Raw genomic sequence first — 20192 nt, forward strand, 5'->3', positions numbered from 1 at the left:
ATACTTTAAGTAAAGAAGTTTTCTTCTGTTTTTACATTGTGCTTTTTCATGGATTTTTCGGTCTTAGTGCCGGTTTTTCATTCATTCATGTCTCATTCTTCCTTGTGTTTTCTGTAAATGTTTATTTTTGCTTCTGATCAGACTGTTGCTGAGCGTGAACAAGATGTAAAGCGTTTGCAAGATCAGCTGAATGAAGCAAAACAGCCCAATGAGGCCGGAACCGCCGTTCAGGCAAACCAGAGCCAAAGTGGTCTAGTTGCTGTTGATTCGAAGGATGAGGTGGAAAAACTCAAACAAGAGGTAACCAGTACTGATTGAGCTGCAGGGTGGAACATCACCATGATACTTTCAGTTGGTTAACTGTTTGTGCTTTTTCCTGCAGCTGGCTGAGAGCAAAAGCAGAGAAGAGCAGCTTAAACAGCAGATGGCTGAAAAAGAGGAGAAGACCAAAAAGGCCATAGTTGGAGCCAAAGCTAAAATCAGCCAAGTAAACAGTACGTTTGCAGAGGCGCACAGACAATGCCAATAAAGTACAAATATATATGCTTATATACTTTTTTTTTTTCAAATGTTTTTTAAATGAGCGAGCTTTGCTTTTTCTGTTTAGGTGCTAAAGAGAAGCTAAGTCAGGAGGTCGAAGAACTGAAACAAACTAAGGAAGAGCTTGAGGTGAGGATGAACGCCCTGAAGTCTCAATATGAAGGACGAATTCTTCGACTGGAAAGAGAGCTGAGAGAAACTCAAGCTCACTCGGACTCCAGAGAGGAACCTCAGGACCAGAGCGGAGCCAAGGTACACCGCCCAAACCTCTGACTCTGTTAGATAAATACATCTCCTCACATGTAAGACGAAGACATCATTACCAAAAATAAATGCTAAAGACAGAAACATTATGTACATGTTTATACATATATATGTATACCGTATATTTAAATTTTATCCACACATGTTGTAATAATTGTTTTGTAAGAAACTCTATTGTTTCATTTAGAGCAGTGGTCCCCAACCTCATTTAGGCCATCGACTGGTTTAATGTTTGTCCTTGAAGTTTATCTTCATCCTCTGTAAAATATTCAAGTTTATTTTGCTTAGGAACCATTTCAAATGTGATCTTTTCCTTAACTCATAACTGTCAAAGTGGAAGCTATAAAGTCGGACAACAACTTCAGCTTTTTACAACTTTTAGGTGCAACAGATTTAAAAAGGGAATAAATAAGGTCCCTGAAACAGGTAATTTCTAAATACAATATTAAAAATGAATCCATTGTTTGAGCAACTTTATTAGCAGCGTCCTCGTAACATTAGACAGTTGCTGAATATTATGGTGTGTGGGAACAACTGTAGCAAAAAATCCACATTTGGAGTAAAGACTCCTGGTTGCTGTCTGTTAAAGTCAGCCGTCTTTTATTTTGAAGTTGAAGTCTCTTCTTTTGTTTACTCAGTGGCTCTTGTTAACTTAGCAAGCTTAGGGGTTTCAATACTTTAGCAGTCGGTGCAGCCGCTTTAAGAAAGTAGCGGATGAATTTTCGGCACTAAGCTACTTGACATACATCAAAAATGAGTTGGATATGGTGGGGAGAATCCAGTAGTTTTCCAAAATAAAACTTCCTTCAGAATCAGATTATAAAAAAAAAAATGTAGGTGGTTTTTTTTTTGTTCCTCTTTGGTCTGGTACCAACTGTCCCACAGACCAGTAGCCCCCCCCCGGTGGTTGGGGACCACTGATATAGAGAATGGTGTGGATTTAAAAAAAAAAAGAAAATATTGACTTTTTCTTAATTTACAACTTTTAAGCTAGAACACATCATTTTTGAAATCTTTTTATGTGGTAACATAACTGTGGTCTTTGGGATGTTTGTGTGTCTTCCTGTATGAACAGGTGAGCGATCACAGCCGATCGTCAGAACAGCGACAGATCTCATTGAAGAGTCCTGCTCAAGACAGAGGAAGGTAATCATGAAGGCGTCTGAGCAAACACTAGCACTGTCATCGTTTTACAACTTTTAACAAAACCTGATCTCCCACGGTAACCTGCTTTGTAGAGCACTGTTTTTAATCTAAGAAAGATTTACTGCTTTTGAAAGAGCAGAAAAATAAACAGCCATTTTTTCTGTGACTACAACATGATTAAAGAGGTTTTTATTTTCTCATCCATATCAGTTCCAGCCTCGCTGAACCTCCCACTGCCAACATCCGTCCTACTACAAGTACTCCGTCTCCTAGCAACAAGCCAAGCACCTCTGCTGGCAGCAAGGCAACACCCCGTGCCAGCATCCGACCCATGGTTACCCCAGCAACAGTCCCAACGCCGACACCTACAGCCACCGTCATGCCGACCACTCAGGCTGAAAGTCAAGAGTGTAAGTCAAAGAAGAAAAGGAAAAAAAATGATCTAAAGTCTTAATGTTTCAAATGTTTAACTGCACAATGTTGTGCTGCAGCTCTGATGAGTGCAGGAGCTTCAGTCCACTCCACCAGCTCCTCTCTGATGAACACTCAAACCTCCATAGGTCAGCCAACCAGCACTCAGGCCACAGCTTTTGTTCAGCCCACCCAACAGCAGGCAACCAGTCAGGATGCAGGGTCCAGCACAGAGGTGGAGCGGCCATCCACATCCTCGTCTCTGGCAGGAACGGGTGAGGAGCATTCGGCCTCACGAGCACAAATGTGACTTTTGATCGTGAAACTTCAAAGCAGTTCACAAATGTTTATTACACCAAATCTTGTCTTTCAAAAAAAACCTAAACAAACCTTTTGATGGTTTTCCATGTTGAGTGATTTTCTGATTTGGTTTAATTAAAGCTACGTCTAAAAGAACTAGAGAGGAGGAAGAGGAGGAGGAGCAAAGCAGCAGGCCAGAGAGTTCCCACGTACCCCCAACTACTAAAAAACTACGACTCAAACAAACAATTGCACTGCAGGTAAACAAAAAGAATCCACAAATGATCAGAGTTCATGACATCGTTTCATACTTTTTTTTAAATATATTTTTTATTTTGACGTATTCTTGAAACTTTAAGAATAACTTCAAATTCTTAAGGATAATGGGGGTTTTTACATTTTGATTTCATGCATTTTAGATTAAAAGTGATGAAGAAGAGGAGCTAAGGAATGAGGAAGGAGAACGGGATTCACCAGATGACACTCAGGTCAGTCAGCAGCGAAAAGACCCTGGAAACCAGTTGAAGTGAACTTTTCACTCTTGATGGTCACAGAGTGAAGGGTTCGACTCCAACACGGCAGCCTCTGAAAGTCTGAGCTGTGGCGGCATCAAGAAAACGATGAGATCGAACCTTTTGCTGTGTTTTTTTTTCCTCTATCAGACTGAGCAAGAAATCAACTTTTTTGTCCAGCAGCAATTTTTCTCCAGTTAAGATCTAATTTCATATCTAACTGGATTGTAACTATGAGTATTTGCAGATGAAATGTTGGTATTGGGTTGATATTAATGCAAATGTGACATTTAAATTAGCTTTTTATAACTTCTGGAACTTTCCAATTGAGTGTTTGACTCTTAAATGAGGTGGAATGGGAGTTTTGGAGTGACTATCAAAAACAGTTATTTTTTAAGGCGATGTATTAAATTATGAGGATTTTATTGTTATTCTATTATTCTTAAAGTTCTTCATTATTACCAAAAAGTGCTAACACCATAGCTGTTAGGAGGTGAGCAGGGATTCCATTATATTTCTATGCTCTTTGGTTATGCATTGACTTGATTCCATGTATATGCATGGACATTGTATTGTGAACTGTGCTTGCTTGCTGCAAAGTGAACAGGGAAATCCGCGTGCATTACAGATAAGAAATGCTGAGGTCAGCAGCGGGGCTGTGTGTGATTCTTGGTCTCTGTTTTCTGTCTGTGCTGAGTTTATGGAACAGATACACCTGTGGACTGCAGACTAGACTTGCAGGCGTGGTTGTTCCTGACTGGCGTGGCAAAATCTTGCATGTGAAGACAGAGTCTATCGAATGAAGTATTTTACATGTTTGCGTGTTGCCCTGTTGGACAATAAAAAAAGAAGTGTCTGCTTTGGGGGCAGTGAGATCAGAGGAGCGGAGCTGTGAATCTCTCTCCCTTGTGAACCTTCATGCAGACTCTTGTGTGATTTATTTCTCTTCCCAACTGCACACAATAGATTTGTTTTGGTTTCCTGAGCCATCCGAACTGCGAAGGCCATACGAGGCTTCAACACTGTCAGGTTAAATTTACGTCTATGATGTTGCTTTTTAAAACTTGTTTAAAAGCTTTGCTTTGTTTTGTAGGAACTCCCCGATGAGGATTTTCCCGTTTTAGTTGCTGAGGTCGAGGAGGATAGCGTTTCCCAGTCTGTCCCCTATGACCAGAGCTCCCAAGGCTCCGCTATAATCCGGGATGTGATCGTCATTGACACGGACAGCGAGAGTCGGGAGAGCAAGGAGGGGGAGCAAACGCAGGAAGGAGAGGGGGAAGAGGAAGAGGCGGAGGAAGAAGAGCAGGTTTTTACCGTTTACTTGTGAAAAAGTTTTGTATGGCATGTTTCTTCTTTAAAGGTTAACGTCTTTGTCATGTTCCCACTTTAAGGAAGAGGAGTTTGATGTTGCCGCTGACAACGGGACAAGAGGAGAGGATGAGGGTGACGAGGAGAGCAGAGAAGCCGAGACAGAGGAGGAAGCATCGTCGGGAGGCACCAACCCTGAGGAGAGCGCCTGTGGAGTGTCTTCAGGCTCTCAGATCGCCTCTGAGCAGACGCAGAGCGGTGAGGGGCCTCGTGTGTCGAAGCCGCTGCAGAAACTGGATGGACATGAATTCACTCAAATTTGAATGCAAAAAATTTAAAATTAATTTAAAAAGGAACAATGAACAGAAAAGGAGGCTGTCTTTTCTTCGCCAATAATTTTCTTATTACAAATTATTAAAATGAGATGTTATTTACCTTTTTTTCAGACTGTAAGTTGAAAAATAAACTCAGAAAAATAATAATATTAAGCAAATCATCAAGAAAAATGATTTGTTATATAATTGGCTGAGGTGAGCTCACCTGTACGATGCAAGAAATGAACTTTTTCTCTTTCTATTGAGTCCGATTTTTAAGAAAATCTTAACTGCTCTCACAAAAACCATCCACTTACATTCACCTTCTTGCTTTGCACACCAGATTTTCCTGGTTTAACCTAAACTATCCTTTATGTATTACGAAAGTTGGTATTAATAAAGAGAAGCGTGTCTGCTGCACCATGTTATGAATCTGAATACTTAGCTGCACATCTTTGTGTTTGGCCCTCCTCGTCTTCTGGGATTAAATCTTCACAGGTTGAAAATCCTCCTCTTCTGTGTGTAAGGTTACTCACTTGTGTCTTTCAGGGGAGGGTACCAGTGGCGTCGCGTCAGAATCTGAAGCCCCCAGAGACCCCACACACCTCCCCCCAAGCTGCTCCTCGTCGCACCTCACACCCGTCACATCCCGCCTCCTCCACATACGAAGGCCCAGAGACACTCTCCTGCCTCAGCTCAACATCCAACCTCCGGCTCCTGAACTGGGACCCCCCCACTCACAGGTAAACAATCTAGTTTGCTTGTATTGGCTTTTGTCCCAGACCTATATCTCCTGGTGACAGAAAAACTCATCAAGAATGACCAAAAACTGGAACGGATTGTCATTTTGTGACGTTTTTGCTTATCAGAGACAGTACTCTCAGTCACGCAGAACGTCTGCGGGTCGTGGGCCTCAGCTGACCCCTGGAATAGGAGCAATGGTGAGAGATGTTTTTGTTTTTGACTAACGTTCAGGTTACTGTTCTAAGCAGATCTGCTCAGATGTTTTGTCTGGTGTGTGAAGCACCAAGGAAAGCATTAACCAACAGTCGGATTGTTTCTGCAGCCTTTCTTTGATGAAGATGACAGAATGGTTCCCAGCACCCCCACCCTGGTCGTTCCACACCGCACTGACGGCTTCGCTGAAGCCATACAGTAAGATCCACAAATAGGACTTTCCCCTCCTGAGGCGATCACCGACTTCTAGGAAAATACCTATTTTTTGTATCATAAAAGTTGAAATATTCATGAGTTTTATCTTAACCATAAGAGCGCCATAAACAACAATGTACCCAACCTTTCTTTTAATAGTAAATTGAAAAACCAAACAAGTTGTCACGATGGGCTCTTTTTTGTTTTCCTCTCAGTGTTAAAAGAGAGACCTCTTCAGGTTTGAAATGAATGAACTTTATTTGTATAGCACTTTACAACACTGTCGGGGTACAAAAAAAGGCTTTACATTAAAAACAAATTAGAGGATCACCACAAAATGATTTAGAAACTAATATCTGCAGCATCAATGGGACAGGAAGGAATTAAATACAAATGTTAGAAAAAAAACAATCAATACATTTGTAATACATTTGTTTGACATCATCATCTGAAACATGAAAGTATTCTTGTTATTGTTCAGTTACTCCATCGTCGTCAAAGGGGGAGGGCTTATATCATAATTGAAGCAATAGGTTATAAAATCTAGTAAGTGTTAACTTTGAGTACTAACTTTCTGTCGTCCATAGAGCTGCAGCATGTGAAGTGTCTGCAGGAGCTCAGTTTCCCCCCAGGAAGTGATTGTTTCTCCTGCGTTGTCTCAGGACTCTCACCTCCTCTCTTTCATCTCCTTAGCTCTCCTCAGGTGTCACATTTGCCCATCAGCTTCAGGTTTGGGGCTCCAGAAGATTTGCTGCCTCAAACATCAGCCTCACATTCTGACTTGGGTCAGCTGGCCTCTCATGGAGGTACACAAACATGCGCACACCGTCAAATGTTAAAGGTATTTAGACAGTTTCTCACTTCCTCTTTTGTGTTTTGGTAAATGCCTCTCAAGGTCTGGGATTGTATGAATCTCCTCTTTTCCTGGCTGCTCATGATGAAGATGGAGGAGGAAGGAGCGTACCCACCACACCCTTGCAGGTGGCCGCACCAAGTAAGAAAATGTGCACACACAAATGGAACACACACACACACAATAGACTAATAAAATCCTTGTTTTGTCCACTTTTCTGTAAAGAAAAGCCGATTGAATCTCTTTTGTCAGTGACTGTATTCACAGAGACGCTTCCTTCAGACACTGGGGACAACATGGCCTCTCAGTCGGTTCCCATGGTAACTGCTTCCACCGAGATGGTTGCTGCTCCAGATGATGGAGACGAAGTCTTCATGGAGCAGGAAGGAGATGGGTGAGGAAAACGGTTATTGGGAGTCCTCTGGTTATTTATTTATGGGTAATAAGTTCATGTTAAAAAAAAACAGATCAAAGGTTGAAACAAAATGGATGCCCTCCTATATTTTATATATATTCTGTGACAACAAAAAGCTGAAATGGAACGGCGTCAAAGTAGACGTTGGGGGAGTTCTTCACATAGGAGTTTTAGATGAAATTTTTTTTTTCAAGCCTTTTGGGTGAAACAAAAATGTAAGAGATTTTTTTCTACCATATCTTGCTCATCATGGATCCTTTAGGTTTGAAATTTCAGTGAAAGAGAAGAAAACATTTTTTTGATAAATGCTTAAAAAACATTGCTGTGCTTCTACTTGTTTTTATAGATTTTCAGAAACATTTTTTTTTAGGCAAAAGGACAAAAGCTTTAAATAAAATGTGGTGCAACGAGAAATGGTTACACAAAATCAGGGACAATTCTCTTTTCTCCGAAAGGTTTTCACTAAGAAAGCAAAAGAGTTACTTAAATCTCATTTGAATCGAGAACAAAATACAGTTTTATTGATTCAGTTAAGAAAATATTTAGCAGCATAAAGAAAAGCTACAGAAATATGAAGCCATCATTGCTGCTGAATTATGTTTTTCTTTTGCCTTGCTAAAATGTTACGTTTTTATTTCCCGTTTTACCTCTGTGCAATTTCTAATTAACTATGTACTTTACTGCAATCTCTTTTATAATAAATCAGTTTTTTTCTGCATAAATTAACCTATATTTCATATTTAAAACATGAAAGTTAATTTAGAGAATAATTGAAGGATCATATTAGTTCTTCATGTCTAAACACTGAGATACTTTTTCAGTTCCTTTATTCATCACCTTCCAGTTTTTCTAATTAAATAAAAATTCTGCTTTATTGTCTTCTAGAAAAGTGTTGAGTGTTTGTAAAGTGGGAATGCTTATTTGGAGCAGGATGAACAACCTCAAACTGTTTTATTTTGCAGTGCAAGCATGGAGTCTTCACTAGAGAGCATGGAGTCAACAAGACAGCCGACTGAAGGGTCGTCGCTACCATCAACCAGCCAAGACCCTGGTAACTTACCGTGTTTACTCATATTTTAACCAAAACAATTTCTTTGTGCTCAAGATTTAGTAGTTTAGTAGGCAAAGGGGCATTTTGCAGATTTAAAATCTTTGACACCTCAGTTGGTTCAAAAATCCATTATCTACTTCTTGTTTGTTCCATATTTTATCTGCACAGTAGTGTTTCAAGGCCTAAAACATTAAGAAATAAAAATAAATCAATATTTTTTAAAAGAAAAAAATCCCTTTGTATAAAACCGTAGCTTCTAACTTTTGTAATATTTGGAAAACCTTATGATTCGATGAGAAGAAAGAATTGTATTAAATGCGGTAAGAAGCTGCAGATGCTGTAAAGAAACAAAGAATTCTGGGAATTTCTACAGCCAAAAACAGAGAAAACGATGAAACAACAGGCGCTTTGATGACTGATCTCTGTAAAACCTGCTCATTCACAGGTGCAATGATAACAGGTTTGAATATTTTTTAGGAATAATTTAGGGACAAATGGAGCAAGTAAAAGTAAAGGTAGCAAACCAACATCAGTCCTTTTCTCTAAAGAAATAAAACACGTTTTTATAAAAAAAAAAAAATAATTTCTGTAGCGTTTTATTTCATGTTTGTAACATTAAAAAAGCTCCAAAAAATGAAAAGTCTCTTAAACAAAGAATAAAAATCACCTCATATTTTTGGGATTGTTGTTTCCTAGATTCAACTTAAATGTAAAAAGAGGTCAATTTCTATTCTAAGGTTTAGTTACTCTATTGTTGTTGAATAGATGATTATTCTTTTCTTCTCCTTCTGAACACATAGACATGAGCAGCGCAGCTCAGCGGCGCGCAGTTACGAGTCAGCCTTTGATAAGCCGCCTCACAAGCTCAGGCAGAAAGATGTTTCTGAGCCGACCAGGTGAGGAGCCGGACCTTTTCCAGAGGAACTCTTTCTTTTTCTGTCTGTCATTCCAAGTTTGTACCTGAAGAACAAACTTCAGTCACTCTGAGGCTCATGATGAAGCAGTTTATTCAAATGCAGAGAGCAGAAAAGACAGAACACAGGAAGATTAAATAGCTTCTCAACGCGGATTTGTTTTCTCCTGTTTCTCAACACTTTTTAGGAGGAAGAGGAGGACCGTCAGGCAGAGGAGGCGTGTCCTAATGAAGATCCCACCAGTTTCATCCACGATGACTCAAAGAAATCTACGTTTATCAATTAAATCTGAAATAAATCAATAATTTCACAATAACAGGAAAACTGTCACCATTGTTTTAAAATCTTGTGAGTTTCTGTTCTAAATGTTGTATTTGACAGAAGTCTTGTTTTGATCTGTTCAGGCATTTTACTCTGGTGTTTTAATAATAAAGCAACAATAACCAGCAACAATAGTTGTTTTTTCTTTTAACAATGTATAGATTTGTAATGGAAAAAGATGAAAATTTTCATTTAAATGTGAAAGGGGTTGATGCTTTTATGATATAAGCAAAATTCTGCTTTACATGAAGAAACCATAAAAAAAAGCTTGATCTTGGCTGCTTCATTAATGGATTAAACCTTAAATCAACTCTAAAGAGCATACATTTTTTAAGTTTTCATTTAATTGTTGAGGTTGTAGAAATACAAATAAAAAATTTAATTTAAATTTTCTGCAATAAAATCCCAAGAGGATTTAAGGATATTAACAGCCAGAACTGGATGCCCCCTCCATATTGCTTGTAAAAAACTTGGTGGGGTTTTTTTTGTAAAAAAGTGGTGACCCTAACAGTTATGCTTTTTCCAGTTTTTTTTCTCCAATTTTTATCCAAAATTACTAATCCACAGTTTTTCTTGCAGGATGCGAGGAGGAGGTTTCAGTTGTTCAGCCTTGCTTTAATAAAAGATTCCTGTGTTAGGCAGAAAAAGGAGGAGAAAAGCTGGTCCATCTCCTCTTGTATGCTATTTTAGGGACAGTGCAGCCAGAATCGAATGGAGTTGACTGGATGCGGAGAGTTGAGGCTCTGACCTGCCGCGGTGGCAGGGTTGGTCGCCATGGCAGCCGGTCTAAAGAGCAGAGGTGTCAGGGTCACGGCGGGGTCAGGTTTTGCAACAGCCGGCAGATCGCCTGTTATGTGGACTTTGAAGAAGAGAGCTGCAGAAAAAAAAGACGAGAAAACATGAAACCTGACAGATAAAAAGGAACGCTTGGAAAAACAAGCTAAGATAAAGATATTTTAGTGATCCCAATCGGGGAAATTTAACTGTTGCAGTATCAGGCTTTAGTTTGTACGACAAGCAGTAGGAATTTATAGAATCTACATTAAAACAAAACTAAAATATGTACGTCCATCAGAATATGCACAAAAAAATGAAAGAAACATTTCTAGTAGATTTTAATTCTGACATCTTAATGCAATGGGTGATGTGTTAGGAAAGAAAGGATGATGGATATTGATAATAGTGATAAAATAATGCAGTTATTTTGTTATTGTGCTTCCTTGCATAAGGAGCATAAACAGGTCCTGTTGGTCCTTTAACTTCCATTCCAATTGATCTATTATAAAAGTGTTCCTGGTGGTCTTTTAATTATGATTGTTATGATTATGATTGTGTTGTTTGCTGGGAAACAGTTTCTGCAGAGCGGCAGGAGTTCATTAGGAATTCACCTCTGAGTTGTGGGCAGGAACGATAATCAGGAAATGAAAACACAATATTCATTGAAGTGTGTCCATACCAATCTGATGGAATTAAGTTCTCAGGATTTTTAACGTGTTCTTGTGTCATTTTTCTCATGATGGAGGATTAAGAAAATTAAGCTTAAAGTAAATTTCTGAGTATTTTTTTATTCAAATCGTTGTGAATTAGGAGCAGATGTAAAAAACTCCATTTGGAAAAGCTTGTAGCTGTAGTGCCACAAAGGCAGGCTACATGCTCCCTGCTCTGCTCCATTCTGATGCATCCACTTGCAGATGACTGGATCCACGTACAAACCTTGCAACGGCACACAGTTATCCACCGTTTCAGAAAACAGTCCAATCTCTGTAAGTGTTGCTTCATGCTAACAGCAGACAGTGAAACGGTCCTTTATATGTCTCCAAATTGAAATCGGTGACTCCTCAGGAAATAAAATGCTCCCTAATAATTAGTTAACTCAGCTTTCAGAGTAGCATTTGTTCAGAAAGCTGTTGCGCCACTTAAACAGTGAAGATGAGTCCAGACGAGAGGCCTTACGTCCAGAGAAGATGAAGTGTTGGTATCTGTCGCTCCCCTGAGGCGTGTGCATGGACACTGCGGCGGTGACTGGGGTGGGAAAAGCCTTTAGTGACACTCGGATGTTGATTTCTGCACTCAGAAGAGCATCTGCTCGGAAAATAACAACAACACAGCATCAGAACACGACAGCATGGAAGCATTTCAGACTCTGCAGACTCCATCTTCAACTTCACAGAGATCTGTTTCTCAAAGGATTATGTGACTCACATTAAGCAAATTAATCTAAACACCACAATATCTGCCTAAATATACTTTTTAGACTCAAACTTGAAAGAAAATGACTAAACAAGGAAAATTATAAAAAATTATAAAATTATTCAAGTTTAAAAATTGCTGGGTAATTAAACATAGAGCCTCTGAACCTTTAAAGCACAAAGACAATCTCTGAACTGAAGTAGATTACTTCCATCATCAATCATTACTTCTTCTTATCTCTTAAATTCCAGTTAAACCATTTTGGTTTTTGTTTTTTCATTTTAAATGAACATTGGCTGCATAAAGTAAAGTTGGAGAAAAGAGTAAGACATTTCAAACGATTATCAGGAATTGTGATGATTGACACTTTCTTCTGCATCAACCCTTTTTGGTGTTCTGATTACTGACCAGTCTGGCCGGCAATGTTTTTCTTCAAAGAGCTCCTCGGTTCCAAGGAAGGAGTGCTGCATGGAGGGAAGGTGAACCTCAACATTATGTCTCCTAGGTGGTAAAAAAAAGAGCTAATATTATTCATAGCTAGTGGAAAACAAAATTTTAGGTTGCACAGAAAGGATTGATTCTGTAAAACTCACCTTTCTTAAAGAAGAAGACGGTCTCCGCTCTGCTACTGGTGGCCGGCACAGCCAGAGCCGCACTGATGCTTCCTGTAAGGCCTGGAAACTCAGATTTCAAAGGTTTAGGGAAGCCTGGCTTCATCACCATATTCCCATCAAACTGCCAATACTGGTCCTCCTGGAAGAAAATAGGAAAACGGATATACAAATGACTTAATCTTCATCCTGCACTGTCATTCCTCCCTGGATCAGGCATTAAATGAGCAACATTTAAAAATAAAAAACAAAAAAAGCCTTAAAAACTCCATAAGTCAATACTAAAAATATATTGAATTGTAAAATATTAACTTTAAACCCCACCCTAGATAAAGAATAGAAGCAATAATTTAAAGAAGAAAATCACTAAAAAGTAGTAAAATGGTCTGTTAATGCTGCAAGTCATTTATTTGACAAAAAGTATTATACTAAGATCTCAAAGTCTAGAAACTCTGCGTTCCACACAAACATTTAAAAAGGAAAATAGGCTAAATAAAGCTGAATGACTTCACATTGAATGTTGTACAGCCCAAAAGTACGTTTTTTTTTGCTACTTTTAAGCAAATAGTTGGTATTTTTTATGAACCTTGTTGTTGTTTATTTTGGTGACAGTAAAATAAACTGGCAGAATAGGTGAAATTTACTTAGTTTAGAGCAAAGTAAGTTGGTATAAGTTGGCCCATCTCAATAAATTCCCATAAAATCTAGTCTTTACTCTTGGAACATAAATTTTATTTTTTGTTAAATTTTTGCTTTGAGTCTTAAATCAATTTTTCTATAAGAAAATGGAGAGAAAAGACTTTGACCCATATTAATAATAATTTCCAAAATCCCAGAGCTTAATGACACAAAAATATGTAGATTGTGTTGATTTTGAGAAAAGCTTGGAAAGGTGTGGGAAAAGAGAAGTTAAAACAACTAAAAACCTGGATAAAATATCTTGAATGTCTAAAAAAAAAGCTTTAAATCTAGACAAACATCAAATAGTTTGTAGTGCATCTCTGCAGAAAAGTCATCAGTATTGTATCTGAGGGGAGTTGCTCCTGTAGTTCTAACAACAGCAAGAACAAATCTGACACATTTACATCATGAAAAGTAAAAAATAAATAAAATAAAATTAGAGCACCAGATTTTTTTGATCAACTAAAAATATTATGCAGACGTTTCAGAAAGGTTGACAGATATTAATCAGGTTGTGGATTAGCACCTTGATGATGTAAGTGTTTCTGTTGCAGTCGGTGCGAGTGAAGGCGGTGTCGATGGGAGACGGGATGCCCAGAGTCTCCGTGATTCTCTGAGGGCTTCCTACTGAGTGACTGACAGGTTCCACCGACCAGAACAGCTCACCTGAACACACGCAGACACTCTCAATGAATCCTAAATGTCAGACACAACTGAGAGAAGTCCTCAACAACAGCACTGACCTTTGAAGATCAGTATGGTCCCGTTGTTGAGAGCTGTGAGTCCATCGATGAAGGGATCGCTGCACAGGTCCGTGCCAGAAGGCATGTCTGTGAGGAGATTCACATCTTTTAGTTTTTCTGGATTTGTTTAGATGATTGTAAAGATTCTCTGTCTTGCCTCCTCCTGAAGCCTCCGGTCCCTCCTGAGCCAGAGAGAGCCCCAGGGTCTGCAGCATCTCCTGCAGAGAACCGGGTCTGGACCCAACGGAACCACTGACTTTGACCAAGACAAAACAAAAAAACTTCAATCTTCAATCATCAGGATAAACCCAGTTATTTCTAGACTAAAATTAATTCCAATTTAATTGTTCAAGCGTTTACCTTGACCGGACCCAGATGGACTGAATTTTCCTGGATACAGCAGCATCTGGACTTTCAGTCCATTACCAGCACCTCCGGGACCAGAGGGGCTTTTGGGTGGGCTGCTGCCCAAAGCTGAAGCACCAAGGCTGGGCTGGGAAGGACCTGGGGCAGGGACGTGTGGAGAGGTGCCCCGTGGGGAGGAAGGTGAGGGCAGCAGTCCAGCAGGGATGTTACCCCCACCTGAAGGAAAAGGGATGACTGAAAGTATTAAAGGCTAGAGAAAAGCAAAATGTTCTAAACAAATTAATTAATTAAGGGATTAAAAGGCAAATTTATGTTTACATTTCATCCCAAATTGTCCCCCATGCAGCAAAAAACAAATCTAAAAAGTGATGATTTCAAACCCGTTTGGAGGTGACCGGCTGGAGAGGAAGGAGAGGCGGGGCCAGATGAGCCGACTGTCCGGGGTTTGAACAGTCCGAATGAACTTTGACGCTGAGCACCACGACATTGAGGACAGCGACCCTGAACTGTATAGAAAATAAAAACGAAAAGAAAAAAAAGAATTTGACAATATTAAAACCAACATGGATCTTCTGGAATCTTGTTTATTATTATTATTCTTTCATTTTGTTTTTAATAGAGTAGTTTTTAGACCCGTAGTGTGAATTTCAGATTTCATTTGCTTTATTTTAGTTTCATGTTTAATTCTAAATCCCATTAAGTCATTCAGCTGTTTCCCCGCCCCTTCTGTTTCCTGGTTGTAGTTTGCAAGTATCATCTGCTTCTTCTTATTTATTTTCAGTCTGTTAAATTTCTAATTTCAATGTTTCAAGTGTTAATGTGTGGTTATTTTGTTTTTGGTTAGTTATATTCTATCAACCCTTCACTTCTCTCACTTTTGTTTCATCCTTTCTTTTTTTGCATCATATTTGTCACTTAAATCAGAAAATCAGTGCTGAGTTTTTGTGGCTGTGGTGTCAACTGTCCTTTAATTTAAGGCAAAAGATTCCAAACTTTCCTGACATTCTTTGAATTTGTGACATAAAAGTATTTTGGTAATGAACTGCAGTAATTATCTACCTGAGTGTGACTCCTCACTCTCACTGTTGGATGTTTCTTGGCTCATTTCACTCTTGCTGTTTCCTGATGAGATGAAAAAAAAACAATTAAAAACAGATATTGCTGGCAGAATTAAACCAAGGCTGACACATCAATATAGAGACATTTTACTCCAAAACCTTTATTTTACTAAAAGTTCATCTTTTTGTTTGTCTTAACGTTTGTTTAATCTGAATTGTTGAGCTGTTTTCTTAAAAAAAATCACTAATAGTTGATTGAAAATCATTGGTTTTTTAAACAGAAGAGCAAATAAAAGTCAAATCACAAAGAATTAGCTCCTATTAGTTATGTGAACGGCGCTCACTCGAGGTCTTGATCAGCGCAGGTTGGTGTCGTCTGTGATGAGAGTCTGTCACATCTGTGAGGAGAGAAGTTGTGATAGATGTGGGTCATCGGCGTGTCTGTCGAAAGCTTCCGACAGGGAAGTTTGAGAGCTGATGGATGAGAGCTCCTACCACAGTGCAGCTGGTAGTCATGACAACAGGTGTTGAAGAGCACGCACTGGCGATCACAGTCACACGGGCGCCCTCTCCTGAACGGCTCATCACAGTGGCCCCGACAGGATGGAGCTGAGGCTAACAGAGAGCCATCATAGTGTCACATGATCTCAGGGCAAACTGTCCACAGTCCATCTATACTATTTGATAAATAAAAAAACGAACAGAAGAATCTGCCAATTCTAATGTGGTGATTAAGAAATACGTGTTTGTAAAGAATAGAGGAAATTATGAATAATGATTTTAAGCAAAAACTGCTGCAAGGCTGATTAAACAGAATGCAACTTTAAAAGCAAAAACTGAAGCAAAGTTAAAAAGAAGAAAAAAATGCAATAATAAGATAATGTTTCTAAACAGAAAGAATAGAAATTGAGTAGAAATGTTGCTGCATCGAACAGTCTGTAAAACAATGTAAATATATATTTAGGGAATAAATCCACCAACAGCAAGGAAAAAATGTTAAAGCAATGCAGGAAAGTTTGAAAGGATTTAATGTTGGAAACGCAGATTTTCCTCATAAAAAAATCAAATAAAATGTTCTTTTAAGCATTAAGAATAAAAAAGACTATGAATAAAAAATCTGCAAACAACTTCGAAATTTAAAGTCATTTCAAAAAGCTGTTGGCTCAAGAGGAAACTATAAATACAGTTGGAACAAATAAATTAACAGATTTAAACTATTTGCTGAATGACAGACATCATTTTTATTTGAAGAGACACAATTTCATTGTTTTAAATTGATCCAAAGTCATCATCTCCACTGTTTTCTCCCCTCCAGTGAAAACATCTGCTGTGCAAAAGGACAGCAGGAGAAAGTGAGGTCTCACCTGCAGTGCAGGAAGCTTCAAAGTCAGGACAGCATTCGTTATGCTGCATGCAGCCAAAGTCGCAGGTACACGGCTGACCTCTGGTGAAAGCCTCGCCGCAGCGACCCACACAGCTGCCTTTAGAAGAAGACAAGACCCCTCAACATTAGGTAGAGAATAAGGAAAAATCTTCAAAAAGATCCTCACAATTAAGAACTGATGGTTTACTGGAGGTTTCCTGCAGTCAAAGAGCTTTGTAACCACAGTTGTTCAAGTTACCACCAAAAATTAAGACAACAGATTAGTTTTTTGTTGTTCAAAGTTTTCCCCTTTCCATTTAAAATTACAATCTTAGAGATGTAACGTGTTACATAATTCCTGTGTGAAGTCAATTTAATTGTAATACAGACAGAAGTAGAACACAATTTTAAAAAACAAGTACACACACAAAAAAACAATAAGCGATAGAAAAAGGGATTTTACAATTGATTTAACATAGTATTACTAATCATGTTTCATCTTTGGGAGTAATGCTAAAGCACAGCTTTAGTTAGTTTTAGACTATCTATGCTAGAAAAAGTAACAAAGATGCAAAGAGAAATGAAATCTTTGTGCCTGAGATAAACTAAAACAAAAAAGTACTACCAAATAAAAGCAAAACACCTCACAGTTCTGCTGCTTTTGAAATTTAATTTAAGGTAGTAAGTTGACAAAAGTTAGAATTTGTGACAGCAGTAATGTCCTGTGAAATATAATTATTGGAATGATTTTCTTCCATTATTGACTATAATAGGTATCATATGTACCTGTTGCGGCTGCATCAGAGATTACGGCGAGGATCAGCAGGAGAAAACCCAGTTTCATCATCATCTTCATCATCATCGTTCTTGACCAAACCTGTTCTGAAAAACAACGTTGAAAGAAGAGACAGAAAAATGAGAATGAAGGGGGAAAGTCAAAGGAGGATTTGTTACCTTGAGGGTTTCAGTCTGTCCTGGGCTGTCACCTGTTGGTCTTTTATGTACGAGGCAAATGCACAGACGCAGGATATTTTTAATTAACGCCACACAAACACAGTCATGCCACACCCACAAGCTTATTAAAGTCCAACAAAACTGATTCTAGCTTCCTACACAATCAGGGAACCACACACAGCTATTTCCTCCCACTCTGAAAATGGAAGGTAGCTCATCCCCAAAAACTTTAATTACTGGGATGGTTTTTATTTAACAACAATGGACAGTCTCTTAAGAAATAAATGTAATAAATGTGAGATGATGCCTCTAAATTGGCTGACCTCAAGTTCTTGGAAGCGTTTTGTTTTCTTAAACCTTTGAGGTCTCATATTGGACTCCAACCTGCTGGCTGAACGCCACATTTTCCCCCAATGTCAACATAAAGAAGGCGAATTAAGAGTCTGAACTGATGTCATGTGGTTTTGACCATTTTTGTGGCTAAGTTCTAAATATATTGCTGGGTTTCTGGGTTATAAAAATGGTCTCCAAGAGGGAGATTTTCTCTATAAACTGGGCTAAAAAAAAGAAAATAAATTAGAAAAGGTCAACCTGAGGAGACATAAGCCTTTAAAGTAGAAAATATTTTATCTTTGATATAAACTATGATCAAGATTCAGAACAAATGGATGAAACAACAATAACGAAATGACTGGTTTGTCTGAACACACTACTTGAGGTAGATGTCAGTGCTTAAAGGTTGACAGTCTTTCTTCTTTCAACCCATATATTAAGAAAGGTGTTCCCCATGGATCTATCCTGGAATCTCTCATTTTAATTATTAGCAATGCTCTTATGCTAATAGTCTGTCATCTTCTCTGGGATCAGGATACTTCTCAGTTACAGCAAGACTGTAATTATCATCAGTGGACTTTGTGCATTATATGATTCAAGAAGCAAAAACTAATGGACCCCAAGATAAATTTGAATGTTAATACATTTCCTGTCTATTAGTGTTTCAAAAAAGTTTTTGGATCGTCCGTTTGTATCATATTTGATACACAAAAATCAGAGCCCCCTATCTCTTCAGCATGCTCCAAACAGTCCTGTAAAACCCATTGGTCCATGTTTACTGCCCTGTATTGGATCCTTATTCCCCTAGGGGCAGTAGAAGGGCTTTTCCTGCTTTTGCAGGGAAACATTTTTGCAAGATTTTAAAACTTTATGGTGAGAATAACTCATGTACTGTTTTTTATTTTTTAAATTGACTGCTTCCTGTACTGAAAAAATGCAAAGTTTGTTGAACACGAATTCTTTATCATACAGTTACACCATGTAAAAAATGTGTGGGTTATAATTTCAAGAACATTCATGCCTTTTTTTTGCATCTTAAACTAATATTGTTGTAAGCAAAAACATATGAAATTGCCCAATGTATCAGAATTGATTATATCTTTATCTGATTTAAAATATATATATATCAATTTGTTTGGGGTTGACTTTATCATAGGCTGTCAAATACATTTTAATTAAAAAACTACTTGAATTTTCTGTCAATTCTCTGATGTAGTGGGCTATACAGGGTTAAAAACAATCTTTTTAGTTTTTCCAGAGATATTATATATGTATATATATTTTAGGTATATATATAAAAAATATGGTTATGGAGGAGAACAAAGCAAACCAAAGGTGGAAACCAAAATGCGAAACAATGAGGACCCTAAAAGATTTACAAAACACAGATTCTGACAGAAACTTGAAAATACAGAGGACCAATTTACAAATGAGTAGCAGCTATGATACTTGTGAATTTGTGACTTAATGAGCAAAAACAAAACTTTTATGGTTCAATAAAATACTAAACTAGACAAAAAACCTCAAAGGGGAAACTAAGAAGGTGAAGCAAAGGCACATCTTCAGAGACAACTAAACATTAGACATTCATTTAGACTTTGGACTGAAATATCAACAGCGTCCTTCACCACAACCATCAAACCGCTGAAGCTAATGACTTCCAGAGTGTCCAAATCTTTCAAAATGAGATAAAAGTAGTTTGACATCTTGCACCAAAGAGCTTGATGAGCTCTCCCAAGCCATGTGCTTAAACAATACCCATCCAGACGCGCATCAACACACCCACTCATTTCCCATTCACCTGCTCCTCTCCATCGTCTGTGCTGGTGCGTCCTTTCATATGCTTCATGTCTAGTCACTTTGGTGTGTTTGATGCCCTCTAATGAGTCTTCAGGGAGGGGTGTGGTTGCACTGCACTGGTCAGACGATCAGATTGAAGAAGCTTGTAAAATCTTTATTAACAACCCGCATTGTGACCATATGCAGACTGTGTGGCACACGCTGGCGGTCATTTCAGAGCACCAAACACCCTCAGTAGGTGTTGAGACGCAGAACACCAGACAGACTTTTGTGTTTAAAGAGCGCCGGGCGGCAGAAAACATGAGATTCCTTCACAAATAATTGCTGTACTTTTACAGCCAAACTGCCATGAAAGTAGAAAGGATGCCTGCAGAGGCTCATTATTCAGTGTTGCTGCCTCTGGTAATGATGGTGTGATGAACTGTGGGCTCACATTACCTCATCACATTGCCATCTCTCGCTTTGTTCACTTGTTCCGACTCCGCTCCTCCTTTACAGCTAAAGCAACTTTGATGGTTTTACTTTATGTTTTCTTTGGTCAAATCTCACAACTGGCTGTTTGAATAAACATTGCAACATGTTTACTTCAGTC

General features: G+C 38.5%; 2 protein-coding genes across 4 annotated transcripts in view; one reads left to right on the top strand and one right to left on the bottom strand.

Moving 5' to 3' along the window:
* LOC101165590 (nucleoprotein TPR) overlaps positions 1 to 9630 on the top strand; it is a 23940-nt gene extending 14310 nt beyond the window's left edge. The window contains exons 37-55 of one of the 2 annotated variants that reach the window (XM_011486636.3): positions 142 to 300; positions 383 to 494; positions 608 to 792; positions 1880 to 1950; positions 2161 to 2360; positions 2442 to 2636; positions 2803 to 2921; positions 3081 to 3149; positions 4267 to 4479; positions 4565 to 4739; positions 5345 to 5538; positions 5665 to 5736; positions 5862 to 5950; positions 6641 to 6753; positions 6843 to 6941; positions 7053 to 7194; positions 8178 to 8266; positions 9067 to 9162; positions 9368 to 9630. In XM_011486636.3, the coding sequence (XP_011484938.2) occupies positions 142 to 300; positions 383 to 494; positions 608 to 792; positions 1880 to 1950; positions 2161 to 2360; positions 2442 to 2636; positions 2803 to 2921; positions 3081 to 3149; positions 4267 to 4479; positions 4565 to 4739; positions 5345 to 5538; positions 5665 to 5736; positions 5862 to 5950; positions 6641 to 6753; positions 6843 to 6941; positions 7053 to 7194; positions 8178 to 8266; positions 9067 to 9162; positions 9368 to 9408 (2433 nt within the window). In that variant the 3' untranslated portion in view covers positions 9409 to 9630. The remainder of the gene's footprint in view (positions 1 to 141; positions 301 to 382; positions 495 to 607; positions 793 to 1879; positions 1951 to 2160; positions 2361 to 2441; positions 2637 to 2802; positions 2922 to 3080; positions 3150 to 4266; positions 4480 to 4564; positions 4740 to 5344; positions 5539 to 5664; positions 5737 to 5861; positions 5951 to 6640; positions 6754 to 6842; positions 6942 to 7052; positions 7195 to 8177; positions 8267 to 9066; positions 9163 to 9367) is intronic. The other variant, XM_011486637.3, reaches the window with a different exon arrangement.
* On the bottom strand, positions 9257 to 17431 carry LOC101165842 (proteoglycan 4-like). 2 transcript variants are annotated; one of them, XM_023964957.1, is made up of 14 exons: positions 17300 to 17431; positions 16515 to 16631; positions 15646 to 15759; positions 15495 to 15548; positions 15152 to 15214; positions 14473 to 14598; positions 14087 to 14308; positions 13884 to 13982; positions 13727 to 13813; positions 13510 to 13649; positions 12285 to 12444; positions 12100 to 12192; positions 11455 to 11583; positions 9257 to 10375 (listed from the first exon to the last, which is right to left on the bottom strand). In XM_023964957.1, exons 1-14 carry the CDS (start codon positions 17373 to 17375, stop codon positions 10188 to 10190), a joined length of 1668 nt encoding a protein of 555 aa, XP_023820725.1. In that variant the 5' UTR covers positions 17376 to 17431; the 3' UTR covers positions 9257 to 10187. The 2 variants fall into 2 exon arrangements, with proteins under 2 accessions (XP_023820725.1, XP_023820724.1); XM_023964956.1 differs by having other exon boundaries at positions 15646 to 15765; positions 17300 to 17430.
* Between the last annotated feature and the right edge of the window lie 2761 nt (positions 17432 to 20192).

This window comes from Oryzias latipes, chromosome 17 (genome assembly GCF_002234675.1).
Source record: "Oryzias latipes chromosome 17, ASM223467v1".
Taxonomy (NCBI): Eukaryota; Metazoa; Chordata; class Actinopteri; order Beloniformes; family Adrianichthyidae; genus Oryzias; species Oryzias latipes.